This window comes from Hemibagrus wyckioides, linkage group LG25 (genome assembly GCF_019097595.1).
Source record: "Hemibagrus wyckioides isolate EC202008001 linkage group LG25, SWU_Hwy_1.0, whole genome shotgun sequence".
Classification (NCBI taxonomy): domain Eukaryota; kingdom Metazoa; phylum Chordata; class Actinopteri; order Siluriformes; family Bagridae; genus Hemibagrus; species Hemibagrus wyckioides.
Window position 1 is genome coordinate 17576809 of NC_080734.1, and position 11678 is coordinate 17588486.

The 11678-nt window shown below is 40.9% G+C and overlaps 1 protein-coding gene across 1 annotated transcript; it reads right to left on the reverse strand.

The window, feature by feature from the left end:
- Positions 1–5210: 5210 nt before the first annotated feature.
- Positions 5211–10051, reverse strand: LOC131346293 (cytochrome P450 2J2-like). The gene is made up of 9 exons (XM_058379754.1): positions 9742–10051; positions 9349–9511; positions 7833–7982; positions 7562–7719; positions 7257–7433; positions 7013–7154; positions 6037–6224; positions 5502–5643; positions 5211–5406 (listed from the first exon to the last, which is right to left on the reverse strand). Exons 1-9 carry the CDS (start codon positions 9922–9924, stop codon positions 5231–5233), a joined length of 1479 nt encoding a protein of 492 aa, XP_058235737.1. The 5' UTR covers positions 9925–10051; the 3' UTR covers positions 5211–5230.
- Between the last annotated feature and the right edge of the window lie 1627 nt (positions 10052–11678).

Below are 11678 nucleotides of genomic sequence, written 5' to 3' on the forward strand. Positions count from 1 at the left end.
ATTTTACCCCAAAAAAATAACAAACATTCAGAAACCAGATGGGCAAAAATAAGTACACCTTATAATTCAGCAATATGTAGAATCACATTTAGCAACAATACCTTGTGTAAATGTAAATGTTCCCTGTAGGAGTTTATCAGTCTCTCTGACCATTTGGAGAAACAAAATTACTTCGGTTCAGTGATGATTGAGGGAATTTGTTTATGTCAGCTCCCATAAGATCTCTCCACAGCATCTCTGGTGTTAAGGTCAGGTTGTGACTGCAAAACAAGCACAAATCATCCCTCCACCACCACCACCACCACCCCATGCCTGACTTTTAGTATGATGTGTTGGTGGTGATGTGCTTTGTTTGGTGTCATCAGTCTTAAGGATTGTGTTCCAAAACTTTTGCAGTTTGTTCAAATGAAATTTTGTAAATCTATGCTGTGCTTCCTTTGGAGAGAAATGGCTCTTCCCTAGCCAGTATTTTTCTGTGTATATATCGCTGTCCTGTTATGAACATATACATTTAATGTACTTACAAACACCCGTAGGTCACATGATATAGCACATAGGTTTCTTTTAGTCTCTGAGTATTACATGGTTTAAACCTTGGACTAAAATGGCTCCTCACTTCTAAGCAATTGTAACATCACCGCCGGCATCTGGCTGCCAGAGGGAGGCCTCGCCCAAGTTCTGATGCCACAAATGAAGGAGTGCTTCTGGGTTTTACAGACATTTAAGCAGTGTTTTCACCATGCCATAACACGAGGTATTGTTTGCCATGTTACCGAGCCGTGCTAGTGTCTTTCTCTATTTGGATTATTGTGTTTGACTCTCGCCTAGTTATCTCTTGGTTACGATTCCCGGGTTTTGCGTTTGACGGTTTTGATTTGTTCTGCCTGTCCCCGGTTCTGCATTTGCCTTGTGTTTTTGGATTACATAGTTAATCTGCATATGGATCCTACCCAATCTGCCTCCAGCGAGTCTTTACAGAATATTTTGCTTATTCTGGATCCAGCAGAACATGCCCACCTTCAGACGGTGGTGGCTCACCAGGGAACTATCATCCACACTTATCAGGAGCAAGTTGCAGAGTAACCGGACATGAATGAACAGAGACCTCCATCACACCCATTCATGGTGAACCCATCCATATGGCACTACCTGAAAAATTCAGCAACGCGGTGGACCGTTGACATGGCTTCCTGCGCCAGTGTGAAAACTTTTTCTCTCGTCAGTCTGACGCCTACAGTACCATGAGGAGACCACTCCTGCACCTTCCTGCTTTCTCTGCTCACGGGGAGAGCTCTCGATTGGGCTTCAGCAGTATGGGACCATGACCCCCAGGTAAAGACTTTGTTCATGCACTTTGCCAGTCTGATTCACAAGGTCTTTGAGTACCCAGCGGGGGTGATGTGTCCGTTCAACTTCTGGAACTGTGTCAGGGCCTGGATTCGGCCACTGACTATGCAGTAAAGATCCACACCTTGGTGGCTCAGAGTGGGTAGACTGACCTGGCACTCGTGGCCATGTTTCGCAAGGGGCTCCATCCCAAACTACAGGCGGAAACAGTGTGCAGAGCATCCCACACCATGCTATCGGATTACATCAATACCACCATCCGCTTGGACAACCTGCTATGTCAACAGCACGACAGACCCTGCTCCTCTGCTCCACTCTACGGTCAGCCCCAAGGAGAAGAGCCGCAGCCCCTGCAACTCTGCCATACCAGGATAACGCTGGCAGAACGTCGCCATTGGACCCGCCTGCAACTTTGCTTTCACTGCGGGGGCTTGGGCCATTGAGTCCTGGAGTGTGACGAGAGGCCATTGAGCCCTAGGATAAGCAGGAATACCCGGCAGTCCTGCTTCACCTTAAAGGTCACAGTGCACCACGCCCAGGGATCTACCGTTGTGTCTGCCTTGCTGGACTCAGGGGTGGCCGTCAACCTATTTGACCACCAGCTCAAAGAGAATCTATGCCTGCCTACCATGCCATGTGAGACCCCCCTATGGGTGATGGCCGTCAACAACTGCCCAATCGGGAAGGGCCTCATTAAGCGGCAAACCAGCCCAATCAATCTCCATCTGGACTACTACACTTCAAGGAGTCCTCCTTCTTCATCATCTCCTCCCCGGTCAACCCCATTATCCTGGGTTTCCTGGGTCTGCAGCACCATGACCCACTTGTGTCCTGGAAGGAGGAGGAACTGGTAAGCAAAGTAAAGGCTGGCCCAAGCCGACCACCATCAAAGAACTGTAGTGATTCCTGGGATTTGCAAATTTTTATTGTTGGTTCATAAGCGGATACAGCAGCATAGCCAGTCCACTGACCTCTCTCCTTCAGTGCAAGCCAAGACGTCTACGCATCCAGCTGCGGAATTGGAGCAGTATACCCATATGCATACTTTTCACGAAAGCTGACCCTGGCCGAAGCCGTGAATTACTGTATGTCAAGGAGGCTCTGGAGAAGTGGCATCGCTGGCTGGAAGGGGCCTGTCATCTGTTTCTCGTGTTAACTGACCACAGGAACTTCGAGTATCTATGCAACACCAAGAGGCTAAACCCACGCCAAGCACGATGGGCCCTGTTCTTCACCTGATTCCACTTCTCTGTCACATACTGACCTGGCACCAAGAATGGCAAGGCCGATGCTGATGTCACTGATATTGCAGCCCCCCGTTCTGTGGAACCTGGTGGAGGAAATCCAGAGGGCCCAAAATGATGAACCATCACCTCCACTTCATACCTCCAACCATCACTTCCTCTTCATACCGGCCATGTTATGTTCCACAGTGTTACAGTGGGTGCATGAGGCCCCCAGGTCAGGCCACCTGAGTGTTCGCCGCAACATGTCCCTAGTGCAGAACAGGTTCTGGTGGCCCACATTCACCCGAGACGTTGAGGAATATGTGGGGTTGTGTACAACCTGTGCCCAAGTTAGCTTCTATTCCTAAGCTAACCTGGTCCCACATGGCAGTGGACTGACCTCCCCAATTAGGGGGGATTTAACACCATTCTCATGGCAATCAACCAATTTTCAAAGGCTTGTCGGCTGGTGCCACTCAACGGATTACCCACAGCCATGGAGACCGCCACTACACTATTCGACCAGGTGTCCGTAGGTGACCAGGGCATCTACGGACTCCCAGAAGATATTGTTTCAGACTGGTGCCCCTCAGTTCACGTCGAGAGTCTGGAGGGCATTTTGCACACATCTGGGTGTCAACATTAGTCTCAGTTCAGCGAACCACCCCTTGGGGCCATCCTCTCCATAGACACTGTGCTCTTTAACATCACCACCTGCATCTGGCTGCCAAAAAAAAGCTTTGCTTTCATAGACATAGGCACACTTCTTGATGATCTTGTGTATTTCATTAGTCGTGCCTGGCTATTAATGAATCTATTATTGATTGTGGAAGTAAAAAGTGTATACTTATTTTTTACCCACCTGATTTTTTAATTGTTACTTTATGTTTATGGAAAAAAATTTTTGTGCAACTGCCAACTAGTTGACTCTTTAAGGAACTGCAGTTAATGTATAAACCAGGAAGTAGCAGCTGAGTACATGGCTGATGTATGTTGTTTAGATGGGATGCTTTTTGGGTAATCCTCATCAGTTTATTTTGAAGAGTTTGAAGAGTAATAGCTGTAAGTTTCTTTTTCTATTTGCCTTTGGGTGATATATATTTTTGATATTATCGTGTGAAGTTGATATGTTGTCTTTTATATACATAATGTTATCTTAAGCCTTTTCAACGTCAAATCATAAATGTTCTTGGAAATGTATGAAGATCTGTTAATAAGCAAAAGTGTGTAAAATTCACAGCATTCTTGTAACCTGCATATTATAATTTGAGTTATTTAAACATGTTTCAGTCATGTGACTAATTAGAGATTTATTTTGGTTTTCCTTTAGTTTTGACTTTATAGTGGATGGAGTTTAGCTTGCTGTGAGAAAGGTTAAACATGAAGGGAGGACTGTATTACCACATTTTGTAATCAGTTGTGTGTTTTTGGTTATTTTTTCATTTTAAAAAATAGATAAAAATCACACACAGTAAATAAATAAATACAAAAATTGATGGAGGTGTACTTTCTTTTTCTCATGACTGTACACTCAGATACATTGTGCTACAACAGCATCAATACTTTCTTGGTGTAGTTCCTTTCCCTAATCTACAAATACTGACAACTATGGACCAGTTAGGTAGGGATGAACTATATGGATGTCTTCACCCTTGGGTTGGTCCAAGGGTGAAATTGAACTTTAATTTCATTATTTCATTTTTTTTTATTGATTCACCATACACAGGACATAAAATTAAAGAGTTCACATTAAGCAAAAAAAAAAAGACTTGCAGGATATAACAGCTGCATATAAAGCTACAGAAAGGCATAAGTTGTAAACAAAGCGTGTGTTATGTAACATGTTCTTTCATTATTTATTAGTGGACAGTTTTTAACCTAATTCCAAACTTGATAAGATCACCAGAGCTGACTCTGAGACATGCAGATAGGAGATACTCTCCATGTGTTTAGTAGAGTCTCTTAGGCAGGCATTGTAAAGAAAACTATATACAATATGATGCTTGTAATGGTTTCATAAAATGGTTACATATATAATATGAAGTTCATGAATATTTAATGACTAATAAAAATAATTGTAAGCAAAGTTAGACACAATTATTTTAATTTTCATTGTTTCTTCTCTTTTCATTTCTTTTGTTTTTTCAGTCAGAGTAAAGTACAAAGGTGGGAGCATTGTAATACACATAAGTAAAGTAAAATGCATGGAGCAGTATGACAGGACATATTACACATTAATATAATTTTGTCATTTTAAAAAATCTGAATCTTAGGAGAAAATGGACAACACAACAACCCCAAACACACAGCCAGATTAACTCAACACTGGTTTAAAACAGAAGGTGAAGGTGTTTTCATGGCCTAGACAACCTCCTGACTTTATTATATTATTTAGGATTTTGAAATTCCAAGTCCATCACACTGAAAAAATCTTGTTGAATTGACTTAATTCAAACACATTAGTTTTAAGTGATTGAATTTAGTGACATAAACACAATTAGTGTTTGTTCATCCAACATAATGTGAGTGTGTATTTTCAAAGCCCTGAATTAAATCAAACATCAATCCCATGCCTGAGCCGAGAATCAAAAGTATATATATATATATATATATATATATATATATATATATATAGTGTATAAGACCTTAGCCTGAGCTTAGCGTGAAGTCACACACATGCGGTAGGGTTTGGGTGCGTATGTGAAGCCTATCTGACCCTCCAAGCTCAGCTCTTCTCCAGGACAAGGGGAGATCCTGAAGCTCTGCAACAAAGAGGTGAAGAAGAGAAAGAGCTCCATACGAGCCAGCTGCTCCCCTACACATGCTCTCTTCCCTGTGCAACACATAAATGAGACATATTTCTGTTAACTGTTATTCCTTTTTTGTGTTATTGATTCATCAGACATCTATAGAGCATATTCGCTTTACCTGCTGAAAAGGGCAGGAAAGCATCCTTCTTCAGGAACTGGCCCTGATCATCCAGGAAGTGTCCTGGGTTAAACCTGTCTGGTGTTTCCCAGTCGTTCTTGTCATTAAGCACAGACGACAGGTTTGTAGTCACAGTTGTGCCCTAACAATGAGAGAAAAAACATAACATTTGTTACATTGCATTCCATTTGATCATTTTCTGTACTACACAGCATCCAAGGGACGATGAAGCTTATCACAGGGATTCAGGGCACAAGGTAGAGGACACCCTGGACAGGCAGAATCACACACCCATTCACACACTGCCGACAATTTAGTGATGCCAATCAGAATACATCACATATCTTTGGACTGGGGAGGAAAGCAGAGAACCTGGAGGAAACCCCTGAAGCGCAGGAAGAACATGTAAGCTCCTCACACACAAAATCAACCCCTGAACCCTGAAGAAGCAAGGAAACATGCTAACCACTAAGCCACTGTGTCCTTTAACATTGCATTAGTCCATACATAATTATTTATTTATTCAGTGATTAACCTTTGGTATGAAGAATCCACCCAGTACAGTATCTTTAGTGGCCATCTTTGGGAAACCCAGAGGCACAATGTCGCCCATCCTTTGAATCTCATGAATAACAGCTTCAGTGTAGGGCATGTTGGGTTTGTCGGCCATGCTGGCTTGGCGTGACTGTCCGATCACTTTGTCGATCTCTGCCTGCACCTTTTCTGGAAAGATAAGACACTGAAAAATAGTTGTGCAGCAAACTGAATGTATATAAAGACAGTATGGAGTTTTCAGAATAAGCTTTCTCTACTCAGGTATTTGTTCAGTCTCTGGTCATTGTGAGACTGGACTACTGCAACGTTCTACTCTGAATGCAATTGCAAGTGATCCAAATGCAGCTGCATGGCTTGTTTTCAACCTGCTTAAGTTCTCCGACACCTCCTCACTGTTGCATTCTCTTCACTGGCTTCTGGTTGCTTCACGCAACAGATTCAAAACACTGACACTTGCTTACAAAGCTAATAATGGACCAGCACCTTCAATCTCAAAGCTCTTATTACTCCTCGCACTGCACATCGCTCCCTCCTATCAACTAGCACCACTCGAATGATCCCACCCTTTCTCAGGGTAAGAGGTAGGTATACATCAAGACTCTAATCTGTTCTGGGACTGAGGTGGTGGAATAAACTTCCCAGAGATGTACAGCCAGGTCACTGACTGTCTTCAAACGCCAGCTGAAGACCTACCTCATACTGAAGCATTTCAACTAGCTCTTACTTTCTCCTGTTTGTTTTATATATTGTTGTATGTTGTAAACTCAGTATTTAGGCTGATGGTATCCTAAGTCTGTGGTCTACTGAACCAGTGTTAATGTATTCATTGATAGAGACTCCAAAGCACTTTTGTACGTCGCTCTGGATAAGAGCATCTGCCAAATGCCAGAAATGTAAATGTAAATATTTAAGTAGTGACTGGTGATGTTTATGAATTGGTATATGTATGAACTCACTCTGTATCTCAGGGTACTTCATCATGAAGAGTAGACCCCAGCGCATTGTAGTGGCCAAGGATTCTGTCCCTGCTTCAAACAAGTCCAGCATTGCAATCACTAATGAATCGATGTTAAATCCAGCTTGTGGATCACTCTTTCTCTAAATTTTAAACAGAGAACTTTTAAAAATTGTTCATGACTGGATTCTCAACATCCAATTTTCCGACCCACAGAATGTTCCAGAGAAAGATCTTAAACAAACCTTTTCCATTTCTTGAAGGAAACTGTCAATGTAATCACGAGGATTTGAGGGATCCCAATCCTCCTTATGTTTCCTTATTTCTTCATTTAAGAATTCAATTATTTTTGCGTAGTTTGAAAACATCTTCTGATGAGGGCCAGGAAGGTAATTAAAAAGGCCAGGGAAGGCATTATACAGCTACCAGACACCACAGAGGAGACAAAAACAAGACAGTGGTAAATCTTCTTGTGAAGATATCACACAGTGAAGCATCATATGTGAATAATAATTGATTTGGTGTGAGAGATAAACTTTTGCCTACTGACCTGAGTTTGGGACAAGCCTGCTAAAATGACAGCTTCAATATCCAAACGCAAAACATTCTGGAAATTCTCATCATGGTATTCAAAGCGATGGCCGAAAACTAGTGCAGAGATGATGTTGGAGACTGCGTTGTTCAGATAAATCTGGGGATCAAAAGGACCTAAACAGGCACAAAAATTTGTACAGGATTTGTACATCACATACATAACTTGGTTGTGTATATCTATTTGAAATCTAAATTGTCCTGAACTCAGCTATTTTGAGCTTTAATACCCTGTTCTGCTTTGAAAGCATCACACAGAAAGATGCTCTCCTGCTGGATACTCAGCTCCAGAGTCTTCTTCCCTTCACCAAAGGAGCGTAGATGTGTGAGGACAAACTTCCTCTGGTTCTTCCACAGATATCCATTACTGAGAGCTACACCTTCAGAGCGCAGAGCATAGCACAGCTACATTATACAACTATTTATAGGTGATGTATTAAAAGCAAGGTTACTTTAATGCATGAAAATATTTCATTCAGCAAACTATTGGAAATGTCCAAATGCTATTTATTCTTATTGATTCAGTTGATGAAAGGTCACAGTATGTACACTAAAATTACCGGATTTATTTAATGTTTTTAACCTAAACACTATTTTAGATTTATTTGGTCATTAGTATTGGGTTATGTGTGCAGTGTTGGGTCAGTTTTGTTTAACTCTGTGGTTAGGAAAGGGACATTGTAGTGAGTATAAATGCTTCACCCCTCCCTTTTTCCTGTTATTGTTTCTCCAAGTAAAACATATAATTGTTTCTTTTCTTGTTTGTTTTTCTTTCTTTCTTTTTTATGGAAGGAGACTAAATTGCAGTAGCAAATTTGTTGGGACCTGAAAAAGGGACATTCATGTAATTCAATCCAAAAATGAAATGATTAAAATGCTGATAAAAAAATTTACTAGAAAAGGTAGAAGCTCTCTGTAAAGAGACTTTTATAGACAGAGTCTCAAGTATCTGTGTTTCTGCCACAAAAAAACTTTTAGATCAGACAATTGTACACTTGACAAGCTGCATGTCAAAAAATAAGTAATAAAAACAGGAGCTGATTTCATGTCAGGTTTGTTAATATTTAGCATTAGCTGTGAAGATTACGGTCACTTCCTCTATTAGTTATGCATCTAAAAGATCATTTCAAAGATATCAGTGTCAAATATAAACCAGGGAACAATATTTCTTGCATTTTCAATCTAAATGTAAAAAATGTTATGTTTATTTTATAATTGATTGCATGAATTCTATGAAATATATATACTGATATATTTGATTGTGTCTTTTTTCCCAGTAAATTATAATAACTTCTTTTGTCTGTGTTGATCATTTTATTTATTTTTTGTATGATTTGCAATAACCGATTGCAAAGCTAGATCAGTTTATTTACCTTATTAGACCTATTATGTGTCTTACATCATATTTTACAGATAATTACCCATAATGGAAGAATGTAATAGTAAAAAAAAAAAGAAAAAGATAGTATAGTTATAGCTATACTATGGCAAGTATAGGATAGTTTTTTACCTAAACATTTTTGGAGTGTGCAAAATTAATAGTGTTCATACCAAAAAACTGATAAGAAAGTAATTCTTTCGAATGAAAGACAATTATTTTGTGTATGTAATAGAATTTTAAAAAATACCTTTAATACATTACCAAAAGCACAAAAGTTCATGCCCCACTCCATATATTATTATTATTATTATTATTATTATTATTATTATTATTATTATTATTATTATTATTATTATTTTACTTGCCAAGTCCCTTATAGATTTTGTGAAACAGAGGGATGGCAGGGCGGTCTGCAAAGTTGTCCAGGTTAGTAACAAGAGCCTCCTTCACCAGTTTATATCCAGAGATATACACAGCTTTCTCACTGCCCCAGCGCAGGCTGAAGACGTCTCCATATTTCTCAGCAAGCTTAGTTTAAATACATGCAAGTAACAGAGAAAAGAGTGAATGGTGGGGGTACAGTGAAAATGAAAAGTAAAAACATTGTTCTGTCACAAATGCTATACGTGTATCAGAAAACATTTAATTACTTTGAAAAAACATAGATAAATATATGATTGATCTACTCAAGAATTTTTTAATGATTAAAAACTGACAAAAAACAAACAACATGTCAAAATAATGTTTTTTCAGCCTACCTTGTTTATTGATTTGAAGTCAAGCTCAGTGAAAATGTTTCCCACAAAAGGTAGGGGCCACGGTCCTGGTGGAAAGTTGGGTGGGTTTCTATTCCTGATGATATCAAGAAGTAGAAGAAAAACAAAAAATACTATAAGGAAGATTTTAAAATCAAAGTATTCCGCTAAGTAGCGTAAAAGCATTGCTGCAGCTTGTGAGGTTTCTGGTGGTGTATCTGCTCCTGTGTGTGAAGGTTGTGTAATTTATCTGTTTGAGTTCTCGACCCACAGCTGCACTGGAGCAGGGGCACGTGATTATGTAAGCTATCAAGAATTCAATTCAACTAAACCAACCCCTACCCCCCCACCACACACACACACATGCATGCACACAAACATCAGCCACTTTCTAGGGATTACCATATTACCAGCCTCAATACTTCATAGTATGGAATCCACAAATTGTTGTATTTATTCCTCTGAGATTTCGGGGTCCCCTGTTGACACAAGCTTCGTTCAGATTTGCCTGCTGCACATTCATTCTGAAAATCTGATTCCAATATGTAGTCATTTTACCCCAAAAAATACAGAAACCAGATGGGCAAAAACCAGTAAACCTTATAATTTAGAATCACTTTTAGCAACAATAACTTGTGTAAATGTAAATGTTCCCTGTAGGAGTTTATCAGTCTCTCTGACTATTTTGGAGAAATTTTAGCCCACCCTTCTTTACAACATTGTTTTGGCTCAGTGATGATTGAGGGTATTTGTTTATGTGCAGCTCTCTTAAGATCTCTCCACAGCACCTCTGGTGTTAAGATCGGGTTGTGACTGCAAAACAAAGCACAAATCTGACTTCTGAACTATATTTAAGTAAATGTAGTGAAAAATCGATCAATCCGTCCAGCCAGCCATCCAGATGTTAGTGCGTGACTGATCCCGGGGCATCTCTGCAGATAAATTTAACTTACATGCCTGTGTTAGCTTAAACTTATAACACAGTGGTGTTGTGAACTCACTGAAGCAGACCAGGGGACTCAGAAACAGTGTTCTACATGAACGTTTTATTGGAGATCAGAACACACTGCGCTGGTACTTTAGTCATCGAGTCCAGTGAAAAGGCACATACTTAGGAGTTTTAAAGTCATTGAGTGGACAGGCCTTGAAGGTCAATACAAAAGCCTAGAGGTGATAGTTTATGATTCAGCTAGAGGGTGCTGCAGTAATGAGTTCAGGAAACCGTGCACACCTTACTGCGAACAAAATGAAGAAAGAAGACAAACAAGACAAAACAAACAGGACAAAAATTGTGGTTTTTTTGTTATTTTTTTAATGCTTGGTTAAACTTAATTTGATCATATCATGGTGAGGGAACAGAACATCAATCAGCCCTGAAGGACCTGAGACCCAGGAGAAGACCAGCAATACCACGTGCCTAGAAGGCCTGTGTAATGGCCTCTACCACCCAGTTTGCCATATCCAGCCATGGGGTACAAGATAGCCTTGGACATGCCAGGGGCAAATTCCAGGCAGGCGGGGGCGACTGATAGAGCCTGCAGATCTCCTACCCATTTAAGAGAGGCCAAGGCTAAAAACAAAGTCGCCTTAAGGGTCAGAAACTTCTCTTAGGCTGACTCTGTGGGCTCAAAGGGGGCTTCCAGCAGCCCGTCCAGGTCCACCGAGAGGTCCCAGGAGGGGAGGCACGGTCTGCAGGAAGGCCTCAGCCACCTGGCACTGCGCAGAAAATGAGAGACCAGGAGGCCCCGAGGACAAGGTCATGGCAGCAATGGTGGCCACATACACCTTTAAAGTAGAGGGGGTCAGGCCCCGAGAAAGGCGAGACTGTAGGAATTCCAGCACTGTACTGACCGTGCAGTGTGCTGGGTCTTTCTCACACTGAGTGCACCAGAGACTGAAAAACCTCCATTTTAGAGCTTACAGCTTCCTACTGGAGGGTG

What these genes read in the sequence shown, in the direction of transcription:
- LOC131346293 (XM_058379754.1), bottom strand. Translation starts at nt 9,924, where the DNA reads ATGCTTTTACGCTACTTAGCGGAATACTTTGATTTTAAAATCTTCCTT. An exon ending in CAGGCTTGTCCCAAACTCAG is followed by an intron (nt 7,434 to 7,561) that starts GTCAGTAGGCAA and finishes GGTGTCTGGTAG; the next exon opens with CTGTATAATGCCTTCCCTGG. An exon ending in GAAGTACCCTGAGATACAGA is followed by an intron (nt 6,225 to 7,012) that starts GTGAGTTCATAC and finishes TTATCTTTCCAG; the next exon opens with AAAAGGTGCAGGCAGAGATC.